Source organism: Rhipicephalus sanguineus, chromosome 2, assembly GCF_013339695.2.
Source record: "Rhipicephalus sanguineus isolate Rsan-2018 chromosome 2, BIME_Rsan_1.4, whole genome shotgun sequence".
Lineage (NCBI taxonomy): Eukaryota > Metazoa > Arthropoda > Arachnida > Ixodida > Ixodidae > Rhipicephalus > Rhipicephalus sanguineus.
In genome coordinates this window covers 193,716,573-193,731,448 of record NC_051177.1, presented here as the reverse complement: position 1 = coordinate 193,731,448, position 14,876 = coordinate 193,716,573, and the positions used below count along the sequence as shown (strand labels likewise).

General features: G+C 50.4%; 1 protein-coding gene across 1 annotated transcript in view; it reads left to right on the top strand.

Annotated features, from left to right (window-relative positions):
• Nucleotides 1–14,876, top strand: part of LOC119381422 (uncharacterized) — a 45,918-nt gene that overhangs the window by 13,897 nt on the left and 17,145 nt on the right. The window contains exon 2 of the mRNA XM_037649250.2: nucleotides 1,121–1,259. Coding sequence (XP_037505178.1) covers nucleotides 1,121–1,259 — 139 coding nt within the window. The remainder of the gene's footprint in view (nucleotides 1–1,120; nucleotides 1,260–14,876) is intronic.

Genomic DNA, 14,876 nt, shown 5'->3' with positions numbered 1-14,876 from the left:
GCCAGCAAGCAAGCGCGGCACATGTCCTAGGAAAGTCTCGACTCCCGCTGTTGCCATCACACGACGTTACTGGCGCTCGGTAAGCTACTGTGGCGACACTACCTGTTATCTGCCAGTCGTACGCAATACCGCTAAACGCGCACGCACAGCTTCTATTTGCACATGGAAATGTAGCTTTCGTGAATTAGTGAAAGTCGCATCCCAACGTACTGTGAGTATTAGATATTTCTTAAAGGTTGGTGGTTGCGGTAATTTGCGCAGCTTATTCACGTTACATGTATAAAGCTATTTCACAGCACCGTCGTCGTCATATCCTGCACTTATTCAACAGATTGATAACACTTAGCGTTGGGTAATGCCAGCTGAAGCGGTCATATGTCAAGCTAGCGGTTCGACTATCTCGGCGGTCTTCGGCGCGCAGGCTCTTTTCACAAAGGCAACGCGTTAAATAAAGCTAACTACCTGGCCTGCCGTTCGTTTGTGCAACTGTGGTGAACCGGTGGGCGAGCGGTGGCCGCGGGAATATAACGAGCAAGCTTCCACAGCCGAGGCGAGCACTTCACTACAGGGCCATGACTGCTATTGCAGCACACCCAGATGCACGAGAGCACCTCAGCAACGCATAATGCACCATGTACCGAAGACACATCCCCACAAGTGATGATGATGATCATTTAGAGGTGACAGTGAAGTACTTATATGTCCTTACGATATAACTGCAAAATATGCCGATCGACATTGCTAAAGATTCCGAAATGCATATTATGGGGTTATAGTACCACGAAAACCAAGCATAACTATAGCAAATGCGGCATGCATACATGAGTGAATAATGAGAGCAGCCTTACCGCAAACATTGTGTTGGTATAACACAGAAACGAACGTCGTATGGTAAGCGTGCACCAAATTTCGAGCAGAAAAGCGTTACGCACCCCCTTCTTTTGGAAATAGTCTCATTGGGCACCGATACATGATACGTAGCTATGAAGGTGTCTTTCAAGATACGTAAACGAAATTTCGGAGCGCATTCCGTGCCCACAACTCGTGTCTCCGCCTCTTTGGTGTAGTGAATGTGCTAAATATGCGTGTAAGATCGTTGCCTTCTCATTCCCACATGCAGGACGGAATATCTTCCCCACCTGTTTGTGTCAATCGCCCACCTCCCCAGCGTCGACACTTCATCCCCCAAATGTCTGATTTTGCCCCCGTCCATCTTCGTCGATCCACCAGGAGTGTACCGCGCATACTTCCATACTGTGGTGAGTAATAAAAATCTAGCTTGACAAGTGATTTGATCTACCATATGGAAAGTACCTGTCAAATGGCTCCGTGTACGAGACTTCACATCCTGCTTCATTAACTTAACAATACGCTTCAGCTTTTTTTCTGGTGTATGCTCAACCGCTACGAAACATGAGGTCACACAAAGAGTGAGTGGTTATAAAGCAGCTTTCGTAGAAACTTTCAACCAGAAGGGCCACGAAAAGCTCGCTAGAATACCTGTTTTGCATAATGAAACTGAAGCAAAGGGTCACCTTCATTACTGCTTCCCAGGAGTGATGCATGACTAACGCGTGACTTAAAACGCGTTGCTCTTCGATATGACCTCCGAAGTAGGCTTGCGCCTGTGATCCTGCTGTGCGCTGAAAAACCTCGGACAGGTCATGGTGGGAGTTAACATGATAGTTACAACCGCCAAGGGCATGCATCGTTCGCTTTGGTGCTGTTTCAAGTCTCTTAAGAAACCGCATATGGAAAAGCAACCTAGCTGCCGTGAAAGATGGGTAGAGTGACAGAGGTATACTGTTCACTCAGAACAAATTCAGCGTGGCTTGTGTTTGTCAAAACTGCCCTTTAGAAGCCATCTATACGGTCACCCTGCAACCACTTCACGTAGGAGCATGGAGAATTTCCAATTAGCTGACATTTCAGACGTCACCTCAGCATTGCAATGATGTAACTTAGGCTTTACGTTGTCTATATCTACTATTGCTAACATTTACTGACACGCTTATAGTACTTCCACCTTCCTTCCCTATCGCGTGGTGCTTCAGTTAACACATTGATCGACTTGCGATGCCGTATCCAAGCCAAGGCCATCCAGTAATAAATATTTAAGATAGTGGATGGAAAATATAGGACAACCTGCTCAGAAATTGCATCAAGCTTACCATCAAAGAGGACTTCACCGCGCGTTCAAGCAATGTGGCGGAAACCTTGGGTGAGCACGCAGACCAACAGAAGTGGAGGTGAAAAAGTTGCCGTAAAAAACATTCATAACTAGTTAGGTGGGATGAAGGAAGTGGAAGGATGGTCCGAGCCGTCTCTGAATGTCAGGATATTTTGGTGAAGAAGGGTGACATATCTGAACATAGCAACACAATGCTATTGTTGCCGCATACTACCCTTCACTTGTTTTCTGTGATGAATGTGAACGCGCTGAGATCTTCAAATGCGTATGCATTAGTATGCCGGCACAACGAGAAAAGTGTCCGTCCGCGTGTCTGTTCATCGCGTAATACGAGAGCCGCTATGAATAAGTAAACGAATGAAGAGTTATCGCTCCGGTGCTTGCGTTTGAGACCGGGCCTTCTCGCTCTAAAGGCGAGTGTCTTGACCACTGATCAACGTGTCTTTTCTTAAGTGCGGAGCCCTTTAGGGACCCGGGTGCCGTATGCTGTCGTCGCTGTCTCATGACACTTGGCGTAAGCCAGGCAAAACCACGTATGGCATAGCCATGTAGAGCAATGGGGCGGGAAAGGGAAGTCAGACCGAGGAGAGGCGGTGTGAGCTTGAGAAGGCAAAGGGGGAATGGAGGTAGAAGGAGAGAGGAAATATGCTGCCATCATGTGCTGTCGCCGCCACAGGAAAGTGAAGTGAGGGTGGTAGAAATGGAATGAGGAAGGGCAAGAATATATGGCCTTAGGCAGGCAGTCAAAACAATGTACAGCATAGCCATGTATAGCAAGGGCACGGCAAAAAGAAAGGAGGGTGAGGTGCGGTGGGGGTGAGGAGAGTAAAAGGAAGGAAGGGAGAGGGTAAACTATAGCATAGCCATGCAGGTGTTAGGCAGGCAAAACAATGTAAAGCATAGCCATGTATAGCAAGGGGACGGCAAAAAGAAAGGAGGGTGAGGTGTGATGTGAGGGTGCGGAGAGTAAAAGGAAGGAAGGGAGAGGGTAAACTATAGCGTAGCCATGTATGGTGTTAGGCAGGCAAAACAAGGTTACGCATAGCCATGTATAGCAAGGGGACGGAAAAGGGAAGTGACGGTGACGAGGAGTATATGTCATCGTGAAGAGAATGGGAAGGGGAGGGTAGAGCATAGCAAAGAGATGTATGGTGTGTGTCACACAGGCCATAGCTGTGTGACACACGCCATGCCATTTAGAACGCTTACAGACTGCGTTCGTCCTGTGTACGTCTGTGCTGGTGTCTCGTCCCAAGCGCAGTTTGAGTTCACATAATAATGCCACGCCCACTTCTTCTTTTATTTTATGTTTTTCGGGTTTGACCAGCAAGGACGGTTATGAACGCTCGAGGCTGTCCGCGAAGCAGTGTTCGAGAACCTTCTCGATTGTAGTAGATCCTTTTGTTAAGATTTCGCGCCGCACGCGAATGTTCCAGCTTTATCGAGAGATAACGCCGCCACCAGCGATATCGCTGGAAAGTTCGATAGCGCCTGTATAAAAGCCGACGCACTTGGCCGCTCGTCAGTTGATCGACGGTCGACGCTCTGTTCGACGCTATCAGTGTATTGCTGTAGTTTGAGTTTCAGTTTCCCAGCCACAAGTTCGGCCAAATAAACAGTTTCATCTCGGACGTGCTGACTGCTGTCTTCGTCGACGTCACGACCACGTGACATCTGGTGAAGGTGCTGCTTCATGATCCGGACGCCACCGCGAAGCGCTGACCCAAGCCCAAGCCGCGAAGAAGGCGACTCTAAGGACAACCCGGATTTTCGAACCAGCCGCCGGCAGAAGGGACTACAACCAGAGTACGGGCTCCTTCCCGAAAACGCCAGGCAGCCGAAGACCGTCACATCGATCGCCGAGACGATGACAGACCCCCTGCCGCCTACAACGGTAGTGATGCAACAGCCAAGGGAGCCACCAACTTTCCGTGGATCGTCGTTTGAAGACCCGGAGAGCTGGCTGAAGACGTACGAGCGAGTCGCCGCCTTCAACCACTGGGACACTGAAGAGAAGCTGCGCCGCGTCTACTTCTACTTAGAAGACGCCGCGAAGACGGGTTTCGAAAACCATGAATCGAGCCTTCAATCCTGGGACCTCTTTCGGACGACGTTCCTCAATACCTTCGCGAGCATCGTCCGCAAGGAAAAGGCCGCTGCTTTGCTGGAGACAAGAGCACAGCTGCCGAATGAGGCGGTCACTATCTACAGGGAAGGGATGACGCGACTTTTCCGCCGGGCCGATACTGCCATGCCTGAGGAAAAAAAGGTGCGCTTCCTTATGCGGGGAGTGAAAAAAGACCTCTTCGCAGGATTGGTGCGGAACCCACCGAAAACTATTACCGAATTCCTAAAGGAGGCTACCACAATTGAAAAATCCCTCGAGATTAGGACGAAGCAGTACAACCGCTCAACCCTGCCGACAGGCTACACCGATGCGCATTCGCTAGGCACCGACGACCTACGGGAAACCGTCAGAGCGATAGTGTGGGAGGAGCTGCGCAAGCTGTTGCCTTCAGCGCAGCCTCAAGTGGATTCGATCGCCGACATGGTCCGCGAGGAAATCCAGCAGTCGCTGGGCACCCCCTATGCAGCGCAGCCGCAGCTGCAAGCAATGAACTATGCTGCTGCAGCCCGACGCAACGCCCCCCCTCCTCGCCCGCGTCAAGACTCCGCGCCGCCGCAGCAGTTCCGCCGCCAGGCACCGCCGCCACCACCAGCGACGCCATACCGCCCGCCGACAGGACAAGGATGCGCCCCCCGAAAGACCGACGTTTGGCGAGCCCCTGACAACCGCCCGCTCTGCTACCACTGCGGGGAGGCCGGCCACACGTACCGCCGCTGCTAATACCGACAGATGGGGTTACGCGGATTCGCCATCAACGCGCCGCGCCTGCAGCCAGGCGAACGGCCTCGCGACATGAGACGACTACCTCACCGGAACACAGTGGCAAGAACGACGACCTTCCCGATCGCCGTCACCCGGCCGCTACATGTCACCGCACCGCCGGCAGTACACTGGCTCAAACCGGGGCCGGTCGCCTAGCCCGTATCCGGGAAACTAAGGGCAGCAACCTATGGAGGTGCCGTTGCTGTACTACGAAATGCCGAAGGTCCTCTGCAGCCGCCGACGACGTCAACGTGACGAGACATTCAGAACACGACGCAAACCGGACGGAGCCCTCACGATGAAATTTCGCGGCCCGAAGAAAACCTGACGACGCAACGTCGAAACAGCGGGACCAATCGACGAAGCCGTGATCCGACGCCACGACCTAACCGCAACGCAAGATGACGGACTAGCGACCTCGATGTTCTTATCGATGGCCACAGCGTCACAGCTCTCGTCGACACCAGAGCGGACTATTTCGTCGTCAGTGGGCCATTCGCCACCAAGCTGAAGAAAGTAAAGACCGCTTGGAGTGGACCCGAAATCCGGACAGCTGGAGGCCACCTGATAACGCCGATTGGTGTGTGCACGGCGAGTCACCATCAATAACCGGACTTATCCTGCGAGCTTTGTCATCCTACAAAACTGCTCCAGGGATGTGATACTCGGAATGGACTTCCTAAGTGACTACGGCGCCGTTATCGACCTGAGGTCTGAGTCGATAAGACTAACCTCAGACAAAGCGCTCCCACCCCACGCGACGCCAGGGAACCATGCACTGAAAGTGATAGAACAGCAGGTGACCGTTCCGCCGCGCTCCAGCGTCATTATTTCCGTCGGCACCGAAAAACCTGCGAACCTTGAAGGCGTAATCGACGGCGATCAGCAACTACTCCTGAACCGTGAAATTTGCGTCGCAAGAGGTATCGCCGAGCTGCATGACGGTAAAGAAAAGGTACTGCTGACAAACTTCAGCCACGAATATAGGCACCTCAACATGGGTCTGACGGTTGCCTACATCGACGAATGTGTAGCCGCCAGCGATGCTTTCGCCCTCTTCGATGCTGCCGAACCTGCTTCGACGAATAGAGGTCCCGAACCGGATTTTGACGTCAACCCGAGCCTTCTGAAGGTCAAGCAAGACCAGCTCAAAACCCTGCTCCTGTAATACAAGGACTGTTTCTCGTCGTCATCTCGGGTCCGACAAACGCCCCTTGCTAAGCACCGCATTATAACAGAAGAAAATTCTCGACCACTCCGACAGAGCTCCTACAGAGTTTCGACGCGAGAACGTGAGGCCATAAAGAAACAAGTGGACGAAATGCTTCGCGACGACATCATCCAGCCTTCAAGGAGTCCGTGGGCGTCACCCGTGGTGTTAGTGAAGAAGGACGGGACACTGCGCTTCTGCGTTGATTATCGGCGCCTGAATAAAATCGCGAAGACGGACGTGTACCCCCTCGCACGGATAGACGACACCCTGGATCGACTTCACAACGCGACGTACTTTTCGTCGATGGACCTCAAGACTGGCTATTGGCAGATCGAAGTAGACGAAAGAGACCGAGAAAAGACCGCTTTTATAACGCCCGACGGCCTCTTTGAGTTCAACGTCATGCCTTTCGGTCTTTGCTCGGCACCTGCGCCGTTCCAGCGCGTCATGGACACCGTACTGGCCGGATTGAAGTGGCAGACGTACCTTGTGTATTTGGACGACGTCGTCGTGTTTTCATCGACCTTCGACGAGCATCTCCGGCGGCTTGAGGCAGTACTTCAAGGAATCAAGACCTCTGGACTGACCCTGAAGCCATAAAAGTGCCGATTCGCATACGACGAGCTCCTCTTTCTGGGTCATGTGATCAGCAAGTCTGGAGTGCGCCTAGACCCGCGGAAAAAAGCTGCCATCGCCGACTTCGCGCCACCCACCGACAAGAAGACCGTGCGCCGATTTCTCGGCTTATGCGCCTATTACAGACGCTTCGTCAAAAACTTTTCACGGATCGCCGAACCACTGACGCTTCTCATGAAGGCTAACGTGGAATTCAGGTGGGAAACGGCGCAAGTGCAAGCATTTCAAGAACTTAAACGACGCCTGCAGACGCCACCCATACTTGCGCATTTCGACGATTGCGCCGATACGGAAATACACACCGACGTAAGCAGCGTAGGACTCGGTGCCGTCCTTGTGCAAAAGACTGACGGGCTTGAAAAGGTTATCAGTTATGCTAACCGCTCACTATCCAAGGCAGAAGCCAACTATTCCACAACAGAAAAGGAATGCCTTGCCATCATCTGGGCTACGTCAAAGTTTCGCCCCTACCTCTATGGCAGGCCCTTCAAAGTTGTCAGTGACCATCACGCCTTATGTTGGCAAGCTAACTTGAAGGACCCTTCAGGTCGTCTCGCACGATGGAGTCTGAGGCTTCAAGAATTTGACATTACCGTCGAGTACAAGACCGGACGAAAACACTCTGACGCCGACTGCCTGTCCCGAGCCCCCGTCGACGCGCCGCCGCAAGAGGACGCCCACGACTGCTTCCTCGGAACTATAAGTGCCGACGACTTCGCCGAAAGGCAACGAGCCGACGCGGAACTGGGGGGCCTTATGGAGTACCTCGAGTGCAAGACCGCCGTTGTTGCGAAGGTATTCAAGCCAGCACTGCCGTCGTTCTTCTTACGAAACAGCGTTCTCATGAAGAAGAACTTTTCGGCACTTCGAACCGACTATCTTCTTGTCGTGTTGACGTGAACAGCGCGTGTAATACACGAGGACGAAGAAACGACGAGGACTAGCTAGTCCTCGTCGTTTCTTCGTCGTCGTGTATTACACGCGCTGTTCACGTCAATATGGAATACCAACTAGCCCGGTCACACACCTTGCTTCTTGTCGTGCCCTCATCATTGCGACCAGAGGTCCTCCAGGCCCTACACGACGACCCGACGGCTGGGCACGTCGGTTTTTCCCGCACGCTCGCCAGAATACAGGAAAAATACTACTGGCCACGCCTTACTGCCGACGTCGCCCACTATGTTAAGACTTGCAGAGATTGCCAGCGACGGAAGACACCGCCGACGAGGCCCGCGGGACTTCTGCAGCCAATCGAACCACCTCACCCGCCGTTCCAGCAAATCGGGCTGGACCTACTGGGGCCGTTCCCACCGTCGACTTCCGGCAACAAGTAGATCGTCGTAGCAACTGACTACCTCACCCGCTACGCCGACACAAAGGCCTTGCCCAAAGGCAGTGCCGACGAGGTAGCCAAGTTCTTCGTGGATAACATCGTCTTGCGACATGGCGCCCCAGAGGTCCTCATCACAGACCATTACTGCGGACCTAACTCAGGCGATCTTAAAGTACAGCGAGACGAGCCACCGCCGCACCACCGCCTACCACCCGCCGACCAATGGCCTCACCGAGCGTCTAAATAAGACCATCGCCGACATGCTGGCCATGTACGTCGACGTCGAGCACAAGACGTGGGACGCCGTCCTTCCGTACGTGACCTTCGCTTACAACACGGCCGTCCAAGAAACGACGCAGATAACGCCGTACAAGTTGGTCTACGGAAGGAGCCCGGCGACGACGCTCGACGCCATGCTACCGAACGTCACCGACGAAGAAAACCTCGACGCCGCCGCTTACACACAACGTGCCGAGGAAGCTCGACAGCTCGCCCGCCTGCGCATCAAGACCCAGCAGCACACCGACAGCCGTCGCTACAATCTGCGACGACGCTTCGTGGAATACCAGCCCGGTGACCGTGTCTGGGTCTGGACGCCGATACGCCGACGTGGGCTTAGCGATTAACTCCTTCGGCGATACTTCGGCCCATACAAGGTTCTTCGACGTCTCGGCGCTCTTGACTACGAGGTCATCCCGGACGGCATTACGAACTCCCAGGGACGCCGTGCATGACCTGAAGTCGTTCATGTCGTGCGCCTTAAGCCGTTTTTTGCACGTTAGCGAACCTGGGGACTCTACTTTTACCTTTGCTATTGTAATTTATTAGGGGCGAAGCTCCTTAAAGCGGCACCCGTTCGTCCCCGTTGTAGTGCGTAACCAGTCTTAACGCTAGTACCAGATCTCGACCTCCAAGGTGGTGCCGGTGGGAGATTTCTCCTGTGAGTTGTTGAACAATAAGAAATTCCCAGCGTGCGCGTTAACTAAAAGCCGAATTCTTCTGTCTCTCATTCCCCATTAGCAGCCATTGGCATGTTCCAGTAGGTAACGTTAGTAGAAGTAGAAGTGTAAGTGTTAGCTAAAAGCCGACTTCTTCTGTGTCTCATTCCCATTAGCAGCCATTGCTAACCTCCAAGGTAGTGTCTGGTGAGATCTTCTCCTGTGCGTGATTAAACAATAAAAATTTTGTTCAAAACGCCGTTGATTGATGAAATAAACCAAGGAAAGACGCCAGATGTTTTCTGAAAGCAAAACGAAAAGACGCCAGCTGCTTAACGAAAGACGCCAGATGTTTTCTAAAGCAATGGGTTTATAAACAATGAAAATTCATAGCGTACATGTAAAATTAAAGTGAGCTGCAAGTCGTCATAACTCTCATCGAACCTTTAGTATAAACGCGCCCGATCTCACGTCGGTGATGATGTACTGGGCAGAATTCACGGAAGATTCACGGTTTACCGATGAACCTCCGCAGCTTCGCCCACTCATCATCATTCACTCCGTGGATATGCTGTGATTTTTTTTATGTATGCACTTGTTTTTTTTCCTCTTCTTTGATCTTTCACAAGCATCGCGATGCTTTTTCAGAGGGGGGCAATGCCACGCCCAGTTCTTCTTTTATTTTATGTTTTTTGGGTTTGACCAGCAAGGACGGTTATCAACGCTCGAGGCTGTCCGCGAACCAGTGTTCGAGAAGCTTCTCGATTGTAGTAGATCGTTTTGTTAAGATTTCGCGCCGCACGCGAATGTTCCAGCTTTATCGAGAGATAACGCCGCCACCAGCGATATCGCTGGAATGTTCGATAGCGCCTGTATAAAGGCCGACGCACTTGGCCGCTCGTCAGTTGATCCACAGTCGACGCTCTGTTCGACGCTATCAGTGCATTGCTGTAGTTTGAGTTTCAGTTTCCCGGCCACAAGTTCGGCCAAATAAACAGTTTCATCTCGGACGTGGTGACGGCTGTCTTCGTCGACGTCACGATCACGTGACAATAATGTCGTATCAACTAGTCCCTATTGAATCTCGCCGCTGATATACGGGAGCCGGCTGAGAGTGATGCGGACCTACGAGAAAAGCTTCGGTTTATTTGCATTAATTAAAAGAATATGGTGAGAAGACCGCAGAGGCACATCGTTTCGATCGGCAACAAATCGTACGCTGAGGACCGCGGTCGAGGACAAGACGACGACCTGTCTCTCGATGGCTGTCCGGCTTAAATCACGTCACTTCCAGCGAATCACGAAGTGGAGCGAGTGATGTCATGTTGGTACAACCGGCAGTCCCAAACTTTCGGCGAATGGCACTTTCGGTCACTTTCGGCGAATGGCAGATCCATGGCCGTGCTGCCGGGGGGTGGGGGGGGGGACTGTACTCCTTGCGGCGTTTATCCATTATTGCGCAATGACGCAGCTGGAGATGGGAATGCAAGCTTCCATAATATGCACCACGGCGAGGTCTTCGCCCCCGGGTTGATGAACGTGGAACATGAACCACCTGGGCTCCGGCGCGAACGCGTCGCCCAGAGGATGACTCATACTCCCATGCTTCTGAGGGAATTCCGCACTTAGGCGCTCAAATGTGGAATACACAAATGGTGCGCCGTCCGTATCGAACACCCCTAACACACGCTCCTTTAGATCGTCGCTGAAGCATAAGCGAATCACTGCTCCGCACTTCCTATAGCTTTCACGCTGAGTTCAACTGGATATTTTTCTTTCTTGACCGACTTATCTACGCATCCATGCTTGCAAACTGTAGGCATATGGGACCTATATGTATAAATTGTATCCGCGGTACAAGTGTAGAAAAATAGCACTATGAACGTTTCTTTGAATCTAGTGGAAGTGCAATAAAAGCCATCTGCAGGACGAGGTGAAACAGTTGACAGGGAGGAGAGCACATATCGGCAAAATTCACCCTTTGCTAAATTGTGATGCCAACCACGCATTTTAGTGGCCACGGGATGCGCGTTCCATGGGACAGCTTCCAGACGATGTCCCATGGCACGCACGCGAGGGCTACTCTTATGAATATGTCCTGGAAGTGTATCGCTTGGTTCCCCGAGGCATCAGGAGGACACAACCTGTATGTCTCCCAGAGGTCGTTAATTGGCCGCTGACTTCGGCTCCTCAAAGTGTCTGTCCTGTATATGTCCCATCTGTGACCTTCCTGCATGTGTCCGATATGTAACCGTCCTGTATGTCTCTCCACTGTCGCAATTTGGCCACAGTGTCCGTCTTGTATGCGTCCTATAACTAGCCACCCCTCATGCAGAGCAGAAATTCGGCCATTGCATTGCCTGTATGATGCAGCATAATACGGCTGCTATAATTAGGATGTATATGCACACGCAGCTCTGCAAAATTACTCGTTTATTATCATTTACACTGTCCAGTTTCGAAGATTTTATCGACAATATTCAAGCGAGCAATGTACTATCGGCGTCAAATGAAACCCGAACACCGGCAAGCCTTCGCAATGGTATAGTGCGCGCCGTCCAGTTATCAGCATGGACAGGCGCGCATATGCGCAGTGCGGTCAAACCTGATGTGCGCGCCTGTCAGTGGTGACGGCAGGACGGCGCGCACTATACCATTCGAAGGCTTGCTGCTGTTCGGGTTTCATTCGACGCCGATTGTACATCTGTCGGCGGCTGGCGAAAAATAAGATTAACAGATCACCCTTGACCCCATAAAGCCTGGATACATCATTACAATTTTAAAAGTTTTAACTTGTTCAACATCTTTTTTGGTAATGGAGAGTAAATTCATTCCTGAAAAAAACGCAAAAACAAAATGTTTCATGTAAGGAACTCCGATAGAAGCTAAGAATAAAACACGGTTCAAGCCGGAATCGCACCCAGACATTCTAAGTGACAGTCATGTGGTAGTTCTTTCTACCACAGAGACATGCTGATGCTTAAAACTGCTTTGCAAAAAAAAAAAAAAAACAGAAAAGTGTCATGTCGGCTGCCGAATTGTGTCAATAGAACTATTGCACGGCAGAAGCATATAGTTGCACCACGCGTCACACCGTACGAATTATTTATTGAGTAGGTTATTGAAGGCCGTCCAACCATTATGAAGAGCTCATTATTCATCAGCATCAGCCACAGCAATAGCAAAATGTGCAGCTACATAAATGCACACACTGCCTTACAGATGCATGGTGGGTACTGCGCAGCTGCACTGGCAATATACGCCCTAGGAGAGTTTACAACAGCAGATGCCATGCACACCGAAATTCCTTACATCACACAGCAGTTGAAGCCCCGCGGCCACACAGCCGCTCTGTGTGGCCGCGGGGCTTCTTGAAATGCTGCGCAAATGCAGTGACGTCACCTGCAACCGCGGAACTCTTAAAGCGTGGTCTCCGCTCCAGCAGCGGCGCGCAGACTAAGCTAGTCACAGAGGCCACGGTTGAAGATACGAGACGTTTGTTCATATTGTGCTCAGTTATATGTCGCTACGACAGATACTGTAATCCAGGTGCAGAACTCTCGGCGTCCCTGCACTTACTTGAGCGTCCGGTACATATACAGCACCCCCGCAGTAAGTTAGGATGAGTAAGTGGTGGGAACCTTCTGTCAGAATGCAACGTGGCTTCGCCAACGGAACCAAAGATGACGCTGTTCCGATTCGTTCGTTTCGACGCCCACACTTTCGGCGCTTTCGCGTGGGTGGAGCAAGACAAACGTTTTTTTTCGCATGTTCTAAAGCTTCTGTCGACAGAAGCTTTAGCTTCTGACGATATTTACGACATCGTCGACAATAATATCTGTCGTCATTGACCACGAAGTTTTACCAAATTCTAAAACCACTTCAGCTTCCTTTTAGGCGTCCTCCATGTTTTCTTTATTTAGCTTGAGTTGAGTGAACCAAGACATACTTTTTCTTTTAGGCGGTCTTTGCACGAGAATTGCGCTGGACATCTGAGAGGTGCACTGCACATGCACAAAAAAAGTTGTGCTTTTTGTTAGCAAACATATTACTTGCTTCTAACTCCTGAAACCACAGAAAACTGATGTCTGGTTTCATGTAGAGACAACTTTCCACTGAGTAGCTGTATTCTCGAAGCAATCAAATCTACGATATTCGCTTCATCGAAGTGTCACTTAACATTTTCATGCGACAGTGTGTGAATATTACTGATCGCAAAATGCCACTTGGTGAACGTGACAAAATTTCCGAATCTGACAGGCATATAAAAAAGATGAAATGCTTACATCATAATAACATGAAGGCACCTAGACTAGGCATATAGGAGCGTTCCACATCAAAGACCAGAGGAAATGTAAGCATAGACCACATCAGATATGCTGCCACTTTGGACAAGACATTGGCACTTGCTTTGCGAACCGACATTACCATTCTCAAGCCACTGTAGAATTTTTTTCTTGAATTTGAGATCACATACAGGGTGGGTATTTCGCAGCGATTTATTGTGGCTAATTCTATGCTAGTCCTATCATCGATCATCGACCACTTGATTTGACTACTGGTGAAAGGCAAAAGACACTAAAGGTACTAGCATCCAAAAAAGCACAACTATAAAATACCATCCCAGAAGTTAATACAGTATGTTATAATTACAGGATAAAGGAGAATGAATCCACAAACCTGAGCAGCAGGCACGGTAACCGGTGCTGGCGAAGCCGCGTTAGACACCGCGTCTGCGAGCTGGCTCTTTGCCTTGCGCGGGTTCTTAGCCATTTTGCTAATGTCTAAAAAAAAACGCCAGGCCTGCGCGGAAAGCGCAGCACAGTCACAGCGAAAGCTAGAAGAGCGGCATTTCTAGAGGCCGTTATAAACTCTCTTGTCGCTACTAATACACGTAAACTAGCAAAGTACCCACTACCCCACAAATCATAATTTCTGTGAAGTTGGGAAGCACCCACCACGACATCATTCGTCATTCTGCGGAGAAACAAGCTACCACATGCAAGGCATTGCGTGTAGTTTGTTGATGGGACGGTTGATGACGATGAAGAATAATGGCTGAGCCATGTGTAATGGGTTGGAAGCTTTAAACGACCCACAATTCACATCGTATGACGCCTGGTCGTTATTTTACTCTCCCACCATGCTATAAAACATAGGTTAACGTGAGAAAGCGTTTAGTCGAACGAAGTTATTCTCTCAGTACAGGTGGCAACAGTCACCTCTGCATGAGCAGCGCTAAGGATGGGACGCAGTGTATGGCAAAGAAATACATTGTGAAGAGTAATTTTTAGTGATTATGCGACACACTTTAAGCGGTTCTGAAACAATGCAAGTTTCCACACGTTTTGCTAAAAGGTAGTCATCAAACAAATACCGAAAGGTTTATGCGTTATTTTTTACTACTTTCAGTTTCAATAGTGTTTTCTTTGTGGGGGCATTGATGATGAACTCTCATTTTGTGTTTTATGTGACATTGAGAATAAAACCAGGTGCCTCTGCGTTAGACACCAGCACATGTAACTGTATAGGCAACTTGGCCATTATAATACTGCCAAGTTCGGAAAATTTGTACGAAGTAGTCTTGCTAAATTAGTTTTTTGGGGGTATAATTTCATGGTAACTATAAATATGAGCTTAATCAATTTGTTATTAGGGTCTTCTGCAGTGAAGAC